Below are 22,677 nucleotides of genomic sequence, written 5' to 3'. Positions count from 1 at the left end.
ACTAAGCATGGCAGGACAAAGAGAAGGACAGCTAGATTAAGACCAAGAGCTAAGAACAATTATTCCTAATAGATTTGGCAAAACTTTTTCGAAAGAATTAGATGGTTTTCTTATGTTTTATTCCTGGCAACTCAAAAAGATGCCGTCTTTGCAAGGTAACTACAAGAGATCTTAGAAAATCCAAGAGTTGATGTTACCATTACCTTGAAGATTTTTTACTATTATAGTGTCTGTTTTGGAGTCATGTACCCTCCACTTCTGTCCCCACTGCTGTTTCTGCCTGCTCTGTAGTGGCACCTGTGATCCACTGTCATTGCCAAAACTGGCCCTTCACCTTTTTTGGGATTTTTTCCCCCACACAATGTTCATAAGTTCATCAACTGATCAACTGATTTCTGGTTTAAAATGTCACGTAACGTTCACTGAGAGTACTACATATAATAATAAAAATCAGTACAGAAGCAATCTGTTGATTAGAAGTACACAAAAAGCACTTTGCTATAAGATTCACCTTTGGTATAAAATAAAACCCCTGAAAACCTACCTATATAAAGAGAGCACTGAGAAGCCACGGGATATGCTGTGTAACAGTATTTTTTCACCTCTGTAAATCTTATTAATGTTATCTTATTCAAAAGAATACAGAATCAGGAATAAAACAATAAAATAAAACTGAATATGGTTTCTTCATGTATATTAGTATTTAGAACACATTAGATCTATTTTCTTTCTAACTGGGAGGGATTTGGTAGAAAACATAATTGTTGTAGGAATTCCAAAGGAAGTAAGAGTGTATTCTGGCAAGTACAATACTGTTCAAACTAGTTTACTATTCAAAATAGAGGAAAACAACTATATATAAGCCAAGAAAGGGCTGGGCAACAAAAGGAGAACAGACATGGTTACATTATGGTAACACATTATTATGGATGATACTTGTTTTATTTATCTGTTCTAAGCTTAAGTTATGTACATGTTTCTTTAAGAAGTCAGAGTCAGCTATGGGTCACACTCCAAGGACAGAAAAATTTGACACACTTCAGGGATGAGCACTGAACTGCAGCTCATACAGAAAGTGAGATGCCACCACCAGACAGCCTGGCCTCAGAGGGAATAACAAAAAGCTTTTTTCTGCCACTCAGCAACAAGAAAATGGCCCCTGTGAGTTACCTGAAACCAGGCACGGTTGCAAGTATCTTTGTTCCAGCACCCAGGGGGAAAACTGGGACAGAGTGGCTGGACAGCAGCCAGGCAGAAAGGGACCTGGCTACTGATTAAAGGCAGACTGAACACGAGCCATTGTGCACCCAGGTGGCCAAGAAGGCCAGTGGCATTGTGGCCTGTATCAGGATTAGCACCAAGGCAGTGGTGAGACCACACTTTGACTGCTGTGTCCAGTTATTCCCTCAATTTAGGAAGGACATTGAGATGCTGGAGCATGTCCAGAGAAGGGTAACCAAGCTGGTTCAGGATCTGGAGCACAAGTCCTATGAGGAGCAGCAGAGGGAGCTGGGGTTGTTGAGCCTGGAGGAGTGTGAGGGGAGACCTTATTTCTCTCCATAATGACCAGCAAAGAGCATGCAGCCAGGTGGGGCTTTGTCTCTTCTCACAGGCACCAATGACAGCACAAGAGGGCACAGGCTTAAGCTGCACCAGGGAAGGTTTACATGGGACATCAGGAAGAAATTCTTCACAGAAAGAATAATCAGGCATCGGAATGGGCTGCCCAGGGAGGTGGTGGAGTTAACTGTCCCTGGAGATGTCTAAAAAAGACTGGATGTGGCACTTGGTGTAGACAAGGTGGTGTTAGGTCATAGGTTGGACTTGATGTTCTCTAAGGTTTTTTCCAGTCTGGATGATTCTGTGATTCTATGATCTTGTTTTGCAAGTCTGGTTGGCTTTGGTGTTGTTTCTTTTGATATATTTCAAGTTTAAAATAAAAATTTATTTTGGTTTCTTTGAATTTAAAAGTTGTTTATCATTCTCTGGACAGCTAACTCTCACAGCATACCTAAGAAAACTTGTGTCCAAGTTCAATACAAGTCAGGTCTCATCACATGCCTCATAAGAAAGAATTACAAGGCAGCAGCAGATAGAGATTAATGTTTTTTCATTCTTTTCATATAATCCTAGAACATCCCATACTAAAGCATAATTCATGTAGATGCCAAGGGCAGCAGGTCAGAAACATGGAGTGACAGCCCAATGATTAATGCAACAAAAATGATACTGTAGTCTGGCAGTCATATATTTATGAAAAGAAGAAAGTTTGCAGTTTGGACATTTGTACTAGCGTGCAGAAAGCCAAGCTTCTTCACAAAACAGGGTTAAAAGTTCTGAGGGAGAAATGGGAGAATAGACAAGTGTAAGCATTTCCATTATGCAGCTAGATATATATGTTGGAAGGAATGACAAGATTTTGTTTCCTCAGAGGCTTAATGGTCAGGTAGACAGATTTTATAAAAGCTCAGGTTCAGTAAGTAATCCAAGGTCTATTCTAAAAATATTGTCAAATATACTTAGAGAGTAATAAAAAAAATTATGAAATGCAGCCATTAAAGACTTCAAATGACATGATCTTTCACAAAGTAACAACCAAAGGACAAAAAGTTCAAAGATCTTATACTGCTTACCTAATGTTTGTATCTTCTACTAATGCTTTGACCATATCTGAAACGTGTTTCACATGATGAGACCAAGAGGCAGCTGGGAGTTCTGAGGATGAAGGATGAAAACAAAACTCTTAAAATCATAGCCTGTCCACGAGAATGTAAAACTGAAGCATAAAGGTAGATACAAAGTTTCTCCAAATTGATTCAGCTATCACAAAGCATTAAAAATTTCATTTAAAATTTTCCCAATTTTCAACAATACCTATTACTGTGTTTCATAAAACAGTTCATTGATAAAGCCATGAAAGGAAGTACATCTAGGAATATTGAAATGAGACTGATGTTCCTTTGCTACATCAATATTAATATCTAATCAGTGCAATAGCATTCTCAGAGGCCCTTCTATTGAGCTTTAATTATTGTTCATAAAAAATCATACCAAATTGAACAGTGGTTTCTTGATCTGTATGAATAGGCAACCTGAAACAAAATTTGTTTTGCAGAATTCAAGCCTCAGAGAGAAACAGAAAGCCTATTTCTTGTGAAATACATTATATTTTTCCATAACGACAATTATTGGTATTAAAACATAAGAAGATTGCAGTAGTTTTACAATCTCTATAACATGGCTTCATCCCTACATAATTATGTATTCTTTCTTTGTTATTCACTTCTGATTTAGTTTTCTTTAAAGTTACATTTGTAGTATTGTTACATAAGAATCAGATGTTCCTGCAGAAAAATACATTAAAATAATATTATTAAAATTGCCAAATCAAACATACCCTATTAAGGAAATGGCAAAAAGTATCTTTGTCCCTTTTAAAGTTATTTTAAGACTTATACAGACCATGCAGATTCATAATTCTGCAAATGCTTCAATGAAAAACTTACCAAAAGGACGTTTGGCTAAACTTCTAACAAGGGGCTGGTGATGGTTTGGGAAGTAGGCCTTCAGTGGAAATTTATGCTAAGACACAAAATCATTATTTTTAGAGGTTTCTCTTCAGTTTTTAAAACAAACACACAATGAATAATCTCATCTAAGGCAGTAATTAACATTACAGACTGAAGCAAGAAAACAGAACATTAACTCTTCAGTTAGTTTTAGGATTTTTGCATATTAAAGGGGTATATTTAGGAAATGCTTGATTATGAAAAGTAATTATTTATAGATTTTAAAATTACATGCATCAAAAAAGATTCAAGAGCATCAAGAAAATTACATTTTACTAGTCTTAGTCTTTTTCCCTGTAATCACATAAGTTTGCATTCTCAATATGCAGAGCTTAAAAGATACACTAGTTTTATTTCATTTTCCAGTGTAAACAGATTCATAGATGATGTTAAACTAAGAGCTAAAAACATCTACAGAATCTAAGAGCATTGTGTAGATTATTGCCATCTGTTAAAAAATGGAAACCTAAAATTCTTAGGACCTGATCCAGCAGCAGGTAGGGCAGTGTCAAGTAACAGACTTGCCCTGTTTATCTGAGAACGTGCAACTTGTATGCTGTGAACACTTGTGTAGCTGAGACTAGCAGTAGCACACCTTTAATCTGTTTGTTCTGCAAACATGTACTACAGGCACGTCTAACATGGAGCATTTGTGTGCAAGTGCAATACCAACTCCCTCTGAGACAGACAGACAGACAACCAGGCCCACATGGTGATCACTGGCACAAAATCTAGTTGGAGTCCAGTAACTACCAGAGCACAGCAGGGTCAGCTCTGGGTCCAGTCCTCTTTAACATTTTCATTAATGACCTGCATGAAGGGGCAGCAAATTCCCTTGGGAAGTTTGGTGATGACACAAACCTGGAAGGAGTGACTGATACATGAAAGGGTTGTGCTGCCATCCAGAGGGACCTTGACAGGCTGGAGAAATGGGCTGACCATTTCTGAAGCCAAATAAATGTCAACAAGGAGAAAGTATGAAGTCCTGCACTTGGGGAGGAATAACTCCAGGCACCAGTACATGCAGGCAGCCACCAAGCTGGAGAGCAGTTTGCAGAGAAGGACCTGGGGACCCAGTGGACACCAAGGTGAGTGTGAGCCGTGTGCCCTGTGACAGAGGGTGATATCTTGAGCTGCACTAGGCAAAGGATTGCCCACAGCTCCAGGGAGGTGCCCCTTCCCCTCCCCTCAGCACTGTCATCAGCCATTCCAGCAGCCTAACCTGAAATACTATGCCTAGTTAATGCCCAGTTAAATAAAGGGCCAAAAGGATCATTAAAGGGACGGAGAACTTCTATGAGGAAAGTCTGAAAGAACCTGGAGAAGAGAAGGCTCAAGGGGGATCTTACCAATGTATATAAACACCTAAAAGGCAGGTGCAAAACAACAGAACAACAGGGTTTTTGCAGTGGTGCACAATGACAGGATCAGAGGTAATGGCAGAAACTCAAGCACAGGAGGTTCTGTCTGTGTATCAGAAAAAAACTTCTGTAATTTATTTTTTCACTTTCTTTTTACTGTGAGGTGGCCAAGCACTACCACAGTGTGCTGAGAAGAGTTGTAGAATCCCATCTGGATATAGTCTTTGGACAACTGGTTCTAAGTAGCTATGCTTTGGAGCTGGGGAGTTGGATAAGATGATGTCTAATTCTCAAGCAATCTGTGATTCTCTCATTTACATCTTTGAATCTCGATACCATTAATCTTAGAACTCCTTTGTCTTCTTTTTTAGGAGTAAGAAGTCATTTAGCTAACAGATCATCTCTTGAAACACAGACTGGGTATATGAACTCTATAAAATGTAACTGAGCTGTAAATCCAATGAAGATTGTATTTAATAGCTATTTTCTGTTGGCATATATACACATGCATCTTATAAACAAACATAAACACATTTTCTACTACATTTTTTTTGTTCTGTCAACAATAGTTAAGTGAAATTACAGCACATTAATATATACCCTCTTCTTAGCCTATATATCACTGGTATACTAACACTCTAGAAGTCTACTTGTCAAGAGGAATTAGGCTAATTACAAAAAATAATAATTTCTATAGTAAAGTATGCATGCAGCCAGTTAACTTGCACCAAAAACTCCTGTGAAAAAGCAGCCCGTTGATACAGTTAATAGTAACCAAGACAACCCACAGCGCATACTACATATGAAAACAATATTGTGAAGTTAAGAGAAAAACAATTTTCAGTATACTGTCTAGCCAAAGCCAAAAAGGTTTGTCATATAAACACAGTATTTTAGTCAGTTCTTTCCTCACATATGCCATTACAAAATGCAAAACAAGAACAAGTTTGGATGTAACTGGTTATAACAAATGCCATGATGTATAACAGGAAATAAACAGCGAACACTGGTTTAAAATATTTATCCAGCTATTTAAAACAAAATTCCCAGGTGAAAACCAATGACAATTCTGAAATGATCAAGGGAAAATAACTCATGAGGAAATTATAATTTCCATCAAATAGAAATATGAACTTTAACTTCGTACATTTACAAGCAACACAAACCAGCTATCCTCAGGTCTGCTTTCACTAACACCACAAACTTAAAGAAAATCTGCTAGTACAAAACATATCCCAACAGTGATCTCACTGCACCCATTCTTTAATTTCTTTTTCATTGACTAGAGAAAAGAGACGTTTTCCTAAGTAGGTTTAAACCCCACGTTCCATTTATACTCTTTTCAGTCTCCAAAAACATGGAAGAACTAAAACTGTCCTAAACCCAGTAAGACTGCCTTTACCCACCCTTCAGCTTTTTTTCTGCCAAACCTTATTCTCTCTAAATGGTCTACCAAGTTAAAGACAGCTATTTCTGACAGCTGCCACACTGCAGAAGAGCATCACTCTCCTCCTACCATACAAACCTGTGAACCGCCAGATGTGACCCAACTGTTTTGCAAATTTTATGGATTCATGTTTGCCTAGAGTTTTTTCAATTAACTGTCTATAAATTCTGAAGGCTTCAATGACCAGGCAGAATCCACTTCACCTTCTGTCATTAATATTTCTACCATTCTTATTCTAAATGCTAAGGGAGCACATTATGTCCTGTCAAGGGCAATCAGATACCACAAAGACAGATACCTTATGAATACATATAATAATGGTATGACCACAGGGAAAATAAAAGGGATCTGACTGACTTGAAGTTTAGGAAGCAATCAGTACCTGCCTTTTTGCAAGCAAACTGTTAGCTAAAATTACAGTTGATGTAATGATTTCTATACTATACTATACTATACTATACTATACTATACTATACTATACTATACTATACTATACTATACTATACTATACTATACTATACTATTCTATTCGACAAGGGACTTTTAAATCTACCAATGAAGATACTACCTTAATTAGAACTCCATGACTTAAACAGTACACAAGTTAAATAAAGGAAATTCAGTGTTTAAAACCACTTTAGAAAAATGAGCAATAGTCCATGTTGTAATGCCAGCAGGTGAAGGACTTTGACCTCAAAGAAAACATACTGCCTGAACAGCAGGATAAGCTCTTGGGTGTCTAATGGGTGTGGAATCTTTATGTTCATTCTCACCCACTGATCCCCACCTGGGGCTACACAGCATGTTGTTTCCATGCAGTCAGGGTGGCACAAGATTATCATGCACAGTATTAATATATTAAGCAAGACAGATGCCTGAAGCTAGAAGACAGATTCAATTAGACTGCTAATTAAAAGCCAGTATGCCACAACTTTCAAGAAATCCCAGCATTCTCTTAATTACCATCTCCCTCAAAAAGATGCAAAAAATCAAAGGAACTGGGAATTTTAATAAGTTTCAAGTGGAAAGTAAATTTTTAAAATTACTTTAAAAGGGTCTTTCCAAATTTGCATCATATGAATTTGATTCCAAAACACAAACAAGATGGTCAGGATGTGACCATGAGATTTGGGAATCTGAAGTCAAGTTTGCAACCTGTAAGTAAGAAAAGATTTTTCATACCTGTATTTAAAATTTTTAAGATAAAAATCTGATCTTGCTCTTGTTTAAATTAACACAAAAGTAGTTTCACTTAATTCAGTTCAGTAAGACCTGTATTAAAATCTGTGCAGAAGACAGACTAAGGTGTAAAATTTGAAAATTTAGGACAAGGAATATTTCAGAGAGACCTCTGTTGAGGATCAGGAACTGAAATCAGAATGTATTCTGTGTCCCAGTATGTATTATGTGTCTTTTACCTTCTGAACAGACAAATATGACTATCCAATATCCTACTAATAACTATTTAGGGGACTGGGAATGGGGTTGTTATCTCTGCTTCATTTATTATCAGAGACGCTGCTACTGCAAAAGAATAATGCATCTAGCATTCTTCCTCATTTTTATCAAAGATGAATGTTCATGTTCATTATACAGGCAGAAATTTCAGCATCAGGGGAACTGAGCCTGTGAAAAGCAGCACTTTAGGTGGATGTACTTGAGGGTTAAGTTAGGTAAATTGCTCTTAAATGTTGGTTTCATGCTATAATTTTATGTGCAGGAGAGGATGTTTGAACTGAACTTTGGTGTATCTATGCAGCTACAGAGGGATGCTATTATTTACCTCATTATATTCAGTTATTTCTCTGAAGAGTGGAACTGGGGTCTTTTCTTGAGAAATTTTGCAATTTTTCAATGGTAAAAAACACTAAGAAAGAGATTGTGACAAACCTGTTTGTTTTCATTCTGATGAGCCTGAAGGAAGAGCTGTGTAAACACCTGTATTATTGTCACAACTTCTGAGGTTCCATCAGTTTCCATCAGTGCATTCCTAGGCATTGAAAAGTTAGATATGACAGATCAGATAATTAATCTGCCCATCACACCACTGTTAACTGAAATGAAAGAAAAAGGTATATTCTTTATATAAACTGTGTCTGAGCTCATTACACCACTAATAGAAATACTAACTTTGCAGGCTTTTTAAATTTTATTTTAACAAAAACAAAAACAAAAACAAAAAAAAACAAACAAAAACAAACAAACAAAAAACAATAAAACACCTCATACACAACTCCTACAGATAGACTTAGTAAATATATACAATATACATAATTAAGACACATAATTTATGCTACCTAAATAAGTATGCAATTTAAAAGACTAGCACAACTTTATTAGCCAAATTTGGCATCTGATCAGTTTATTGTATTCATAGCAACTACTCCCATGATTAAGTTAAGCATACTTCATAGCGTTTTGTGGGACTGCATCTCACAGGCCATTCTAGAGGTTTAAAAAGGTGAATGCTTCAACTTGTCTTCCATAGTGCAAAATAACCTTGAGCAAACAGAACAAGTGGAGGAAAACGCATAGCAGCAATTTGCATTCTTTTATATGAAAGACATAAAGTAGAGAGGAGAAAAAATGTTCAAAGTTGCCACTGAGATACAAGTATTAGAGTATTGTTTCACTCCTTCCGAAACATATAAAGAGCTAACACATTACTGTTAATGTAGAAATGTCACAAAACTACAGGCAAATATAATCACTGATATAAAAAGAAGAAATAGAACATGGAAACTCAAGACAGTCTAGGTGTATGGATTTCTGTATAGCCACACATAGCAAGAAAACACTGGGAAATAAAAGCAGTAAGTAATATCAAGTAATATCAATGTGATGATTTAACATGCATTCAAATAGCAGGAAAAGATATTACAGAAGGAGTCAGAATGCTTAGATCCATAGTTGTAATAGAAAACTAACCCCAAATATAGAAGTCTTGTGCCATCTATAGAAACCTAACAGTTTCCAAGCAAGGAAGTACATTTTCTTTACCAGCAGCTCTCTAAAATCTCACATGTGATTACAACTGGAACAGTATCTTAACATCTGCACACCACTTGATAATAGTTGGAAGGATGTTAGAGAAATACAACAAAAATAAACAGAAGGCTGCATTAACCAACTGGTCTGCAAAAATCAGCTAACATATACAGCTTCATGTAAGTACCAAGAGGAGATGAGACACCGTATTCTAAAAATACCAAGCAGGAACAATTCAAAGTAAAGAAAGGGAACAGAAATGTAGGCTTAGAAACAGGAAAACATCATTTTTTAAGACAATCTGAAACATTAATAGACGTGCAAAGTTTTACCAGGAAATACTGTGTTGGACAAAGTCCTGCATTAGATGAGAAATATAATTTTATCAATTTCTACTGTCTACCAAAGGAAAAGGATACAAAAGAGTAGTGAAGTCATGTGGCTTTTTTAAGAAAATATTTTATATAGCATGACCTTAAATAAGTGAAGAAGCTTGGACAAATTTTGTCTCTCTGTACCATCAAAATATATAGCCTCCAGCCTAAGACATCAGTACACATCTGCTGAAGTCACATCAATTTTTACATGCATCTTGCTTTGGGAAAGTGATTAATCTCAACTCTTCAGAAAATGCTATCTGTGTGCAGACATGGGACCACAGCAACAAAGGACTGTCAGAGCAGTGACTCCCAAGTGGCTCCACTCTCACCATACAGTGGTCTACAGTTTCTACAGCCCAGGTTCATCTGTTAGTGCCTGCACAAACCTAAATGTGCACACAGACACACAAATGCCTCTGAACACATGTCTTCCTAAGAAGGGAAACACTTGATGAGCAAAGGATGTCAGTCACTAAGTACATTATTGTTGTATTGGAACTGTTAATACTGATAACCCTGGTAGTAGAACTACTTAAAATTAGTAAGTATTAAGTCAAGTGAAAAGAAGAGAAAAGCCACTGAAAACTGAGTATAGAGGATTTGAAGCCCCCACGTGGTAACCAATATATTGGTTGCTTCAAAACAACTTTACTGCATTCAAAACCAAATTCATTATTAACAAGTGGATCAATAGTTTAAGGCCATTAAGAGCATATCGACAAGCATAAATCCTGAAAGGCATAAACAAAATGTAAAAGAGGCTACACTGGTAAGTGCAAAGGTTTCTGCTAAATGCTACTTTCATGCTGGCATGGGCCAAGCCATTTCAGCATTTATAATTTTCATTTCAAAACTGTATTTCAACCACAAATCTCTACTGAAGTACAAAATAAATTACAAATTTCAAAGGCTAAAATACAATGTAGGCAGCTATTAGACCAGTGATTATTATACTGTAACTTTTATTTAAAATTAACATTATTTTAAACATTTTTCATTATTTGCAGTGTACTACACAGAAAGGGACTTTAAAGTATACAGGTAAAGAAAAAGATATCCTGAAAATATAATATGTTTCAGATTATAATAGTGCCTCTGCTCTCGAAGAAAACCTCAATGTTTAAATGGGTCATCTAAAGCCCTTCCCACAGTAACTTACTTGAAAATTTCATTTATGATTCTGAAAATAGCAGGATGGCTTGCTGCTTGTGGCTGTAGATAAACAAATGGAAGAAAAAATAGGTATTAATAAGAAACAATTCACACAATTGTCATTGCATAATTTACAGCTTAACTCATGGATGCTATTACATACCCGTTATTAAACTGTAACTCTAAGATCAACTCTTACTAAACCCTTTTCTCAGGATTAGAACTCTTAGGATTCTCAGTAGCAAAACCAAGCAGGCTCAACAGCTGATAAATGCAAACACCTGGGATCCCAAACTGTTTATAACAACAATCACTACAAATACTAAAGGCGGCAGACAGAAAGAACAGGTTGTTGCATGCAATTGCTAGAGGCTAGACACAGGGAACAGATTTTTCAAAAAGCTTTTCTTTCCTCCTTGCAGACAACCCTTTCTGGATGTGCTTTGAGATTCTTGCTACATCTTCAAAATTAAATTCCAGAGACTGATTTTATCATCTTTGTCTTTAATAGTTTTGCATGCATTTTTGCCCAAGACATTTTTTAACAGTATTATCTTCTTTTGTGAATTTCAGAGTTGCTAGTACAAGCTAAATACCTCAGTTCATCAAAATATTTTTTTTAAACTAGTGAAGCCTTTTACCATGCTACCACACAAAAAACTGTTTTGAGAAAGTTGTTATAATTAAACAGGCACCAGTTAACACACTGCTTTCTAATTCCATATTCCTAGGCTTTTATAGAAGACTTAGAAAAAAATCCTACTTATGCATTCCCCAGAGTACTAAATTAAATTCAAAGCAGTAAAGCAAATCCTCACGTAGTGTCTCTGATGTTAGTGCCTGAAGATTTGGTAAGAATATAGTTCTTGAACAGACTAGAGTAAAGCATGTTTAATAAAATGCATTCTATAAATTATAGGAAGCATAGTGCTTATAAAATGGCATTCATTAATACACCTTAAAGTGCATAAAGCACTACTGAAAATTTGTATGCATTTGTTTCAAGCTAAAAAGCACCAAGTAGAAAATTAATATAATACTGTAATAATATATATAAACTATGTTTATAAAAATAAGTTATAATAATTATATAGTTAGAACAATTAAAAGAGTGTCTTTTGAACTGTACACAGGGAGAACAAGGACTTTGCTGAATACGATCCGTAAATGGTAATATTAGAAAACAACCACCCTTACTAAAAACTGTCTAGATAAGGTCCTCCTCTCTCCCAGCTGTTTCTGGCATACTGTAAATAAGAGGTGGCACCTCATCTTGCTGTTTTGCCCCATCTTCTTTGCTATGGAACGTGCGCCACCTCCTGCTCCGCAGCAGGAGCAGCTGGCAGCGGCGCCCCGAATCCCGCTGCCAGCAGAGCAGGGAAGGAGCCCCCACCACGAGACTGACAGCAGGCACGGGCCTCTCCCTGTTTGGGGCTGTTTCCTGGCCTTGGGTTTGGCTTTTTTCTTGTTTTGTTTTGGGGGATGTTTGTTTTATTTGTTTGTGGAAAGACTGGACTAGATCTCCAGAGCTGCCTTCCAGACCCAACCATTCTGAGGTACTGGAGAACAGTGGAAAGGAAGGGAGAGTATGTTTTCAGTCCTGTGGGCTAAAGGGTTGACTCCTCCCCAGCCTTTCAGACCCTCTACCCACCTTTGCAGGCACACTTCTGTGATGACAAGCCAACACACTGGATACAAACCAGAAAGGGCCCACCAGCACATCGGCTCACAGACCAAGATCAAATCCAAGTTCTTTTGAACAAGTCCAAAATAAATGTGCTATATACAACAATAAAAAATTCCTCACTTCCTGGCAGACAGCAGCAATCTAATAGTACTCACTATTAGAATTCATAGTTAATAGCCCCTTGGATTTTATCTAAACTACTGAAATCAGTATGAATTTCATCCCTGGCAGTCAAAAGGAAAAAAAACAAAAAACAAACCCAAGCCCAAAACCTACTGTAACCTAATTTCACAAGATTTTGATCAATGGACTGTATGGAATTAATTTGAAAATACTCGGAGCAAGAATGCTGTGAAAGTGCAGAAGTCTGCCCTGCAATTTGCCTGTTGTGTAGCAGGACAAGAGCAGGCAGCACAATTCTGCAACTGCCAGCAGAAGTTCTGGAATTTGGGAGTGATTATCATTTCCAGGAGGGATTTTCATAAAATTTTCTTCTTCTTGACATTATCTCCTTATATTTTCAAAATAAAAAGGCATTAACATTTCAATAATTTTGTCTGCAACTATTCAATGCATTTCACAGAAATCAAACCCTACGTATTGTTCAATCACTTCTAAAACATGCACAATACAGATAGCAGAATACACACTAAACAAAAATATTCAAACACAGAGAATTGGAGCTGCATGTGCAGTATTATGATAGAAAAAAATACACTTTTAATGTTTTCCAGACACAAGCCTGAAAGAACTATACTACTTATGTATCTGTACTATTAGAAAGCAGAATCTTATTTATAACACAAAGCCAGAACTGAATTTAAAAAAATAAGAAAAATACATCTGTATCTACAGTAAGCAAGTAAATGGGAAAAAAAGGAGACAGAATAATCTGCATTTTATTCACATCACAGAATGCTCCATAACAACCACAAGCAAGAATAAACATGGGGAAGAAAACACACCCAAGGTAATTCAGATTTTAAGTGGTAACTCCTGATTTCCATACTCACATGCAATTAGTTGGACACAACATTTCCAGAAGTCAAGCACATCTAATTTTAGGAAACTACTTCGGTGATGTATTTTAAATGTTGTCTGTATCTTCCAATTGTATATTTGTATTTCTGAACTTCATATTCAGCAGTTTAAATTAGGAAATGCTACTTTTTTTCTTATATGAAACATCATATGTGTTTCTATTTTGAAGATTACATTTATTTTTAAAGCACAAGTATAATTTTACGTAAGTTTTAAAAGTACCTGAATCTATCAACATATTCCCTAATCACTCCTCTTTTCTTCCTTACTAACGTCTCTTTCATTGGCTCTGTACATTGGGAAGTCTTTTGACTGTAGAGCTCAGGGGCAGTGGGGATAAGGCTGAGAGCCTGTGGGTGACAGTCAGAGGGATGGCCAACAAGGCACAGATCCTGCTGGGGGTCTGTCACAGACCACCCAACCAGGATGAAGTGAAATATTCTATCAGTGGATGTTTCATGGTCGCTAACCCTTGTTCTTGGGAGACTTTAACTTGCCAAATGCCTGCTGGAAACTCAGCAGTGGAGAGGAGACAGTCTGGGAGGTTCCTGGAGTGTGTGGAAGGTAACTTCAGACACAGCTGGTAGGGGAGCCTGCCAGAGCATGCCCTGCCAGACCTGCTGCTCACAAGCAGAGAAGGGCTGTGGGACATGTGGTGGGCAGAGGCCATCTTGGGCACAGTGACCGTGGAATGATAGAGTTTCTCTGTTCTTGGTGAAATAAGGAAGGGGATCAATAGAACCTCTACCCTGGACTTCCAGAGGGCAGGTTTTGGCCTGTTGAGGACACTGGTTCAGAGAGTCTCTCAGGAAACTGCCCTCAGAAACAAAGGGATTCAGGAACAGGACATGCTTTAAGAAAAGGAATTTTAAAGGCACAGGAGCAGGCCATCTCCATGTGCCAGTAGATGAGCTGATAGGGAAGATAATTGCCCTGGCTGAGTGGGGAGCTTCCATGGGTACTCAGGGAAAAAAAAGAGAGCTTATGGCCTTTGGAAGAAGGGGCAGGCAACTCCAGATGTCATTAGGTCATACAGAGAGAAAACTAGAAAGGCAAAACCTCAGCTTGAACACAATCTGGCCACTGCTGTGAAAGATTATAGGAACTGTTTTTATAACTGTTTTTATACATTAACTACAAAAGGAAGGCCAAGAAAAATCTCCCTCCTTTACTGGACATGGAAGGGAACAGAGTCACCAAGGATGAGGAAAAAGTTGATGTATTTAATGCCTTCTTTGCTTCAGTCTTTGTTAGTAAAACCAGTTATCCTCAGGGCAGCCAGCCCCCTGAGCAGGTAGACAGAGATAGGGAGCAGGACAGACCCCTGCAATTCGGGAGGAAGCTGTTAGTGACCTGCTGTGCCACTTTGGCAATCACAAGTCTGTGGTTTCAGATGGGACCCACCCAAAGGTACTGAAGGACCTGGCAGTGGTGCTCATTAAGCCACTCTCCATCATTTATCATTAGTCCTAGTTAAGCAGGAAGGTCTCAGATGTCTGAAGGCTGGCCAGTGTGACACCCATTTACAAAAATGGTGGAAGGGAGGATCCAGGATACTACAGGTCTGTCAGCCTGACCACAATGCCAAGGAAGGTTATGGATCAGATCACCTTGAGTGCCATCAGGACATACAGGACAACCAGGGGATCAGGCCCAGTCAGCAGGGGTTTGGGACAGGCTGTCTGACCAACCTAATTCCCTCTTATAACCAGGTGACCTGCCTATTGGATGAAAGATTATGGATATTTTCTACCTGGACTTCAGCAAAGCACCCCATTGCAGGGACAAGTGAGGTGCCAGAGAGAGTCCAGAGAAGGGCAGTGGAGCTGGTGAAGGCTCTGGAGCACAAGTTCTGTGAGGAGCAGCTGAGGGAGCGGGGTTGTTTAGCCTGGAGAAAAGGAGAGCCGTGGATGACCTAATCACTCTCTACAACTGCCTGAGAGGAGGGTGCTGCCAGGTGAGGGTCAGCCTCTTCTCCCAGGCAACCAGTGACAGGACAAGAGGACAGAGATTTAACCTGTGTGCACATCAGGAAGAATTTTGTCAGTGAAAGGGTGGTTAAACATCAGAATAGGCTGCTCAGGGAGGTGCTGGAGTCACCATCCGTGGAAGTGTTCAAAAAACAACTGAATGGGTGTAGCACTTAAGAGTCGTGATTTAGTTGACATGGTGGTTTTTGATCAAAGGTTGGACTCTATGATCTTGCAGATGTTTTCCAACCATAATGACTGTATGATTCTATGCTGACAAGGTGGAAAATAAAATGCAGCCAGAACAGATGACTTATAAAGAAGAAGCTGACAAGTTTTAAGCTCTCTCAACCTATTGCACTTTTCTTGCAACATACCTTTGAAACAAAACTACTTTGGAAAGCTATCTCAGAAACAAACAGAAACTATAAAGGACACCAGTTCAATCACATCTCTTTTTACATACACAGGCTTTAAAAGTCTGTGTATATACATATCTATCCATTCCTGGTAAAGCATAAAATATTAGTATGTGTATTTACTGCACATTTAGTTGTTAATGCACACAATAAACCCTGAAGTTACTTCAGAAAGGAAGACATCCACTCAATTCCAAAGAAGCTAAGAGACCATCTGTGATGATCACTTCACTTCTAACTTCTGAGTAACTACTGAATTTCCAATATTAATTTCAGTTTAGCCACAAACTCACAAACATAGTAGCATGGCATACAAACATAAGTTAGTGGACCATCACACAACAATTACTCTTGGAATTAAAATATGAGTAGTACATATCAAGTTTCTTTCATAAGAGAAGTACAGTGGTTTACAACTATCTGGGCACCTTAGATCTCTATGAGGTTTATGTACAGTATGATTACTGAATCAAGATATTTGATTTAGATAAATTACTCTGATAATGCAATTATGAAAGAGCTTATTGAAATGTCCTTCTTATAATGTACTATAATCAAATCACTAACATATTTCTGACTATTTCTCCTCTAAAGGTTTTCTTCCAAGTAGGAAAGTAGAAATCTAGTTTTGTCTCATGATTCTGCTATTACCATATCCATAAGGTAAACAGAGCTTACATCCTAAATATCATAATCCAACTGCAAAAAAATGCACATCCACATTCCTGAACAAATATTTAAATATTCTTTAGACAGGCTAAATAATTATACAGTTGGATTCAAAGTGTTGACTTAGTTAATGTCTCACAAGTATCTTTACAATACCATGTACATGTTGTACAAAATGTCATTATGCATCTAGAACACAATTTCCGGATCACATTATTTTCCTTCTATACTGCCTCTCTGAAGCTTCCCATCCTGTTCCTTTCACTTGTTATGCCATCTCCCATTTATGCACCCTCCCTCTTATCAATGCCTACCAATCATCAATATCCAGCTGCCTACTGCCCTCTTCTTTATGGCTCCATTCATTCCATTCTTTGTCCACAGGATGTCCTCTCTAAACCAGCTTTCTAAAGCAGCTTTCTAAGCAGCTTTCAAAGCTGCTGCACTGGTCTTGCCAGTCTGTGAATATCTTATTTTGAAAGCACAAAGTCTTTGGAGCAGAGGCAAGTAAAGACAACCTAAGTACACTGGCACAGTAATGTTTCATTCTTTTCAGAGACCAGGATGTGAAGAAAACTCAAGTATGAGCTTTTTAAATAAATAACAAAAGCAACACTTGGAACAATTATTTTACTTATTTTTATATATTTATAACCTAAATATAGATATCTTTTCCTTAGCTGGTATACGGTGTAATACTGGATACTCTCTACAACTCACATTATATCTGATACAGAAAAATTAGGCATAGATCCTGTATATAGCCTTGTTTGCTGCAATACCTAAATCCCCAGATGGCATATGAAGAACTGCTGACACCAAGCCATTTATAAGATTTGCTAGTATCATAATGGATCCCTAAAATAAGAGATTTGCAAGTTCAATTGAAAGGAAGAATATTTAAAGGTACCATTATTTTCCTGACTAGAATACATACTCTTTAAGCAGTTTCATAGGCTGAAAATAAACTACCATATGCCATTTGTTAGTTCTGTCATTTTATGACAGTTCTGTCATTTTATGAAACATATAATTTGAGTGCATAGCACACCTGCTATTTCACACTACAATTAACAATTAAATTTACATTTAGTGCTGCAAATTAGCTCATTATTTTGGAAAATGTACTGTGCCTGGTTTTCTCTTAGAGAAGACTTTTCGTGTTCTGTGTAACACAGCATTTGAAAACAAATTTTAATTACAGTTTAGCAAATGTCTTACATTAAAAATTTTGTTCAGATTTGCAAACAAAACCAAGTAACAAAGCAGTCCATAATAAAATAATCTACAAGAGATTCCAGTTGTTCAGACTGCTGAACTCCAAGGGCACAGATACTGAAGGAAAAAAAATTCAAATCCTTCATGGGCAGAGTTTATAATTTTTTAAGACAGAGGAAGGTACTCAGCACCCTCATCAACGACATCCTTGTTTCTTTACCCATTCATCATCACTGGATGAAATCTTATTTCTATTCTACAATTCTGTATAAAAACTAAAAAATTAGGGATGTTTGTAAAACTGAAGATTTGGCTTGTGTTAACAAGTCATTTGTTCCATAAAGGCCGTTTATGCTGATGTACATCTCTATGCTGACATACCTGAAAACTCAAATGTACTACATGTTGCACATACCAGCAATGAGTCTTTTATGACACGAGCCACTTCTTCCAGTGAATTCATCTGAACGGAAAACAACTGGTCTAGAAGATGTAAGGTAGCTTTTTCAAGGCTTGTTAAGTGACGAAGCCAAAGGCTGAAGATAGCCGGTTCAGGAAGGGAGATCTTCTTCCTGGTTTAGAAAGGAAAATACTGATTTACCTGAGTAACTAGAAGGAAGAAGAAGAAAAAAAAAAACAACTTTTTTTTTTTTTCTTTTAAAATGTGTTAGGGAAAAAGGAAGCAGAAAGATCAACCTGAAGCAAGAGAGAGATCTTTGCTGTTCAACAGCAAATTATAATAGCAAAGAATGACAGGAACTATCACCTTCATCTGCAGATGAAACTTCACCATACATGTTTAAAACCTAGAAATTTGGTCATAATGAATCCCCATCAAATGGAATCAGAAGGTTAGGTCTGGAGTTCCCTTCCTTTCTCAAGAAAGGTCCTTTCCCTGGACCTTGCAATCTCTCAAACCTGGACTAGCTCCTGCAGACAGCTACTGCAGAGGGATAGATGAGTAGAAAGGTCCTGCATAATATTTATGCTGTATAACCAAAGCATTATCTATCTTTGCAGAGAAATAAGGAAAAAATCCAAAACCACCAACAACAAAAAGGAAAAAAAAAAGAGAACAAAAAAAAGAAAAAAAAATTACTTAGAGGTAGTTAAGTCTGCAGCCCACCAGCACTTACCAGAGCTATTTAACAGACAAATAGTTAAGAAGTTAAGAAGTTATCTCATCACCTAAGACCTCAGCTATTGGTATTGTATCACTACAAAAGAAAAGACAGTGTGCACCAGCATGAATCAAAATATACTAAACTAACCACCCAAGAAGAGATATCACAGCACAAACATCCTAGAATATTTTTGTACCTATTGACCAAAACATAAAGAACCATAAATATTTGTCTTAGTCTTAAATCAAGTTAAGATTAAAAAACCTTAAATTAGCTGGAGAGTACATGCAAACTAAAACTACTGATAAAAGAGAAAAATACTAGCAGAAAGAATACTAAAGCCATTTTAGGATCTATTTTCAATGTATTTATTTTGCCATATGTTCATTTAATTATCAGCTCTCAGAATTCTGAATTTCATTTAAAAGCCTTTATTTTTTTCCACATAATATTATATACACTTAAAGTGTGCATGTGGAGACAAGAAATAAACTGAAGTACCAGAATTTCAAAACTGTAAAGCAATGCTCAATTTCAGGATGCTGTTTTACTAAATATTACTATTAAAGCACATACACATATCAGAGTAAATTAAGAATGATAAGAGATTAGCTAATTTTGCCACTACCAACTTTCTTGTTGTTTTTGTGGTAGCATGGTAGATATTATAGACATTATGGCAGGAAGAGAAAGCTAATAAGCTTACACAGAGGTGTGGTAACTGTAAGATATAAAAACCATACAGGAAGTTAACTCTAATGATTACACTTCCAGACCTGAACTTGCAGATAGACCCACCAGGACCACTTTCAGTTCTCTGGAGCCCGCAAGGGCCCTATTTTCTGGGGCAGGCTTCACCCATGTTCAGAAAGAAGACATGTTCAGAACACAACAGAGTTAGGGAAAACAGAGCGGGAACAAAATTAAATACAAGCATATTCACATTAAGACCAATGACTTCAGTGACAGTTCAGGAATATGTCATGCAAAGAACATGTGAGCCTGTATCTGCTCTCAGGGAAACCATGCACTTTTGTTGAGGACCCTGAAAGAGTCACTTAGTCAAAAGCCATGTGAAGTAAGTATTTTTGTTCACTGTGATAAGTAAATAGTTCAACAGCTAAGTAAAGGGACATTTATTTCAGTCAGAAGAACCTCTTATGACCATCCAAAGAATGGCCTTACTCACAACATGAAGTGTCAGAAGTCTGTCATGATGGACTGCCCATCAGCTTACTGATATGCAGACCATCTGTACAGAACCTGTGAACCTCCTCTGAAAGTCTTCCAAACTTGTGGAACATGAACAGTCAGAAGCCACAAAATATGAAGAAGTGAAAAACTGAAAGATATCTGTCTTGGGCACATCTTTCACTACAAACCTCCACATTCACATTCCTTTTTCATTTCTTTTGCTCAGCATGTAGTAACACACATGGATTAGTTATTGTACTTTTCCATTAATTATCTACTTTTGTCTGGAGCCCTCAATGGATCACCACAAAAATCTTCATTGGAACATCTAAGAAACTATGATGAATACAGAGGAAGCTATTAAAACTGATTTTAAAAGGAGAGAAATGGGTAATCAACATAAAGTGTTCACAAGGGACATTTTCTAGTATTAAAAGAATTGTTTATAACACAGCGCCTCAGCTACAACTTGAATAAAGCAATTCTCAAGCAAAAGTAGGCTGTGCTTTCCCTGACATCTTCCCTTTACTGGCATAGCCAACCTTGCTGATGTTCAGCTTTACTCAGCTGGTTTTCATCCACAGACTGATTTTATCAAAACAGTGGGTTTAGTGGTTAGCGAAACAAGCAAAGGTGTATTTCACAAATTGCTCCTCTCTGACTCATTAAAACTAATCTGCTGAAAACCAGAATTTAAAATCTGGAGAACAAATTTCACAAAAAAACAAAACAAAACAAAAACCAAAAAAAAAAAAAAACCCCACAAAAAAAACCAAACCCCAAAACAAAAAAAAAAAACCACACCCAAAAGAATTATGAAAACATCAAACATAAGGATCAATCTTACACACAGAAAAATTAAAATGGCTCCCAAAATGTCAGGTCAGGAATGGTCATACACTTATATGACACATAAATGACATTTCTATGAAAAATTATCACAATTTCCACAAAATTCCTAAAATCTATTGAAGGTTTTAACTTCCTTTTTAGGGAATAGGTGAGACAATGCCCCAGTCAATATTTAAAGCTGTTATGTCACAGTTTGTGCAACAGCAATGTAATATTAATTGCTATAAAGTTGTATATTGCAAAGGCACATCAGTTTCAAAAGGCACAGAGCTACAAGCATTGAAAGTTTTCAGCATGGAGCCCTAAATACAAGTAAAGTCCCAATTAGAAGCTGCTCCTGTCGAGGTCCTGGCAGTGCCAATGTTGCTGCTGCAGCTCGTATGGGCGAGGATGATGGCAGTGAGGAGAGAAAAAATCAGGAGCAAGAGCAAATCTCTCCTCAATGCATAGATTCTTATACACAAATTACCCAACAAGCTAAAAACATGAACTTAAACCACTACTTGTTAACCTATAAGAATTCTAGTTTCTTAGCACACCAGGTTACATATAAACTACCCATATGGTCTATCTTGTTCTATCTAAAAAATGTAAGCAATATTCACACTACAGTTTTATTATGTCTAAAACCATGTTCTTGGAGCCTACACAGAAACACTAGTATCCAGGACTATGTTTTTCAACCTTCACTAGAACTTGCACTTCTACACTGGTATCTAAGACCTTTACTCTCTAAAGTACTTAAAACCTACTCTTACTTACTTGCTTGCTTATTCTAAAACCTAAACTTACACCTCTACTTTATGTGTGAGTGGCTTAACATACTTCAATCCATCCAAAGGTTTTAATTCAATCCCTGCACTCTGATTTCTCTCTGAAGAATTCAGAGTGACTTTTGATTTACAAACTTCAACACAAACCTAGAAAAAAGACTTGAATTTAATTGAATGTCCTTATGAAAAAGCAAAGCAATAATACAAACCCTGCTACTTACTTTAAAAAGGCATCATTCACAGCCCCCAGAAACTCTGAACTAAGAATTTCTTTTGATGAACCTCCATGGTAAAGAAGGAGAGTTTCCACTAATGGAGTTAGATCAGGCAAAGTAATGAGAGGCACACAGAAAATGGACATAGCATTCACACGACTGGCTGAAATGCTGAGGGAAAAAATAAACAGAGTTCATATTTCAGAACATTAATTAATTACAGAAGATTACATGTAAGACCTAAGTGCTGAAAAAATTATTTACTAGAATGCCTGTTGACATGTAGTCCCATATTTATTTACTAGAATGCCTACTGACGTATCATTTCCTATTGTGTGCAGAATCTTAAGAAGTCATATAAAATGTTGATATTTAAGTGCTCAAAGCAAACTATATGAGGGATATCAACACAATTCTGAATTGAAGGCCCAGTTGTGTTGGCTCCATCACCACATCCTTCCTAGCACACTTCTCTGTCTTTCCCAGGGTCAGTGAAGGAAGACTAAAGATTCATAGCTCCCATGTAAGTTTCCTTTAGAACCAGAAGAGAAGACCTAGCTGCTTTTCAGGCCTCCTGTTGTTTTTTAAATCTCTCTTTCCTCTTAACAGAAACAATTT

The 22,677-nt window shown here is 37.1% G+C and overlaps 1 protein-coding gene across 1 annotated transcript in view; it reads right to left on the bottom strand.

The window, feature by feature from the left end:
- Positions 1–22,677, bottom strand: part of FANCC (FA complementation group C) — a 61,394-nt gene that overhangs the window by 5,800 nt on the left and 32,917 nt on the right. The window contains exons 6-11 of the mRNA XM_062513356.1: positions 22,066–22,230; positions 18,317–18,473; positions 10,905–10,957; positions 8,268–8,367; positions 3,507–3,582; positions 2,634–2,715 (exon numbers count right to left, since the gene is read on the bottom strand). Coding sequence (XP_062369340.1) covers positions 2,634–2,715; positions 3,507–3,582; positions 8,268–8,367; positions 10,905–10,957; positions 18,317–18,473; positions 22,066–22,230 — 633 coding nt within the window. The remainder of the gene's footprint in view (positions 1–2,633; positions 2,716–3,506; positions 3,583–8,267; positions 8,368–10,904; positions 10,958–18,316; positions 18,474–22,065; positions 22,231–22,677) is intronic.

Source organism: Cinclus cinclus, chromosome Z (genome assembly GCF_963662255.1).
Source record: "Cinclus cinclus chromosome Z, bCinCin1.1, whole genome shotgun sequence".
NCBI lineage: Eukaryota > Metazoa > Chordata > Aves > Passeriformes > Cinclidae > Cinclus > Cinclus cinclus.
The sequence above is the reverse complement of the archived record's forward strand: the minus strand, read 5'-3'. Positions and strand labels throughout refer to the sequence as shown.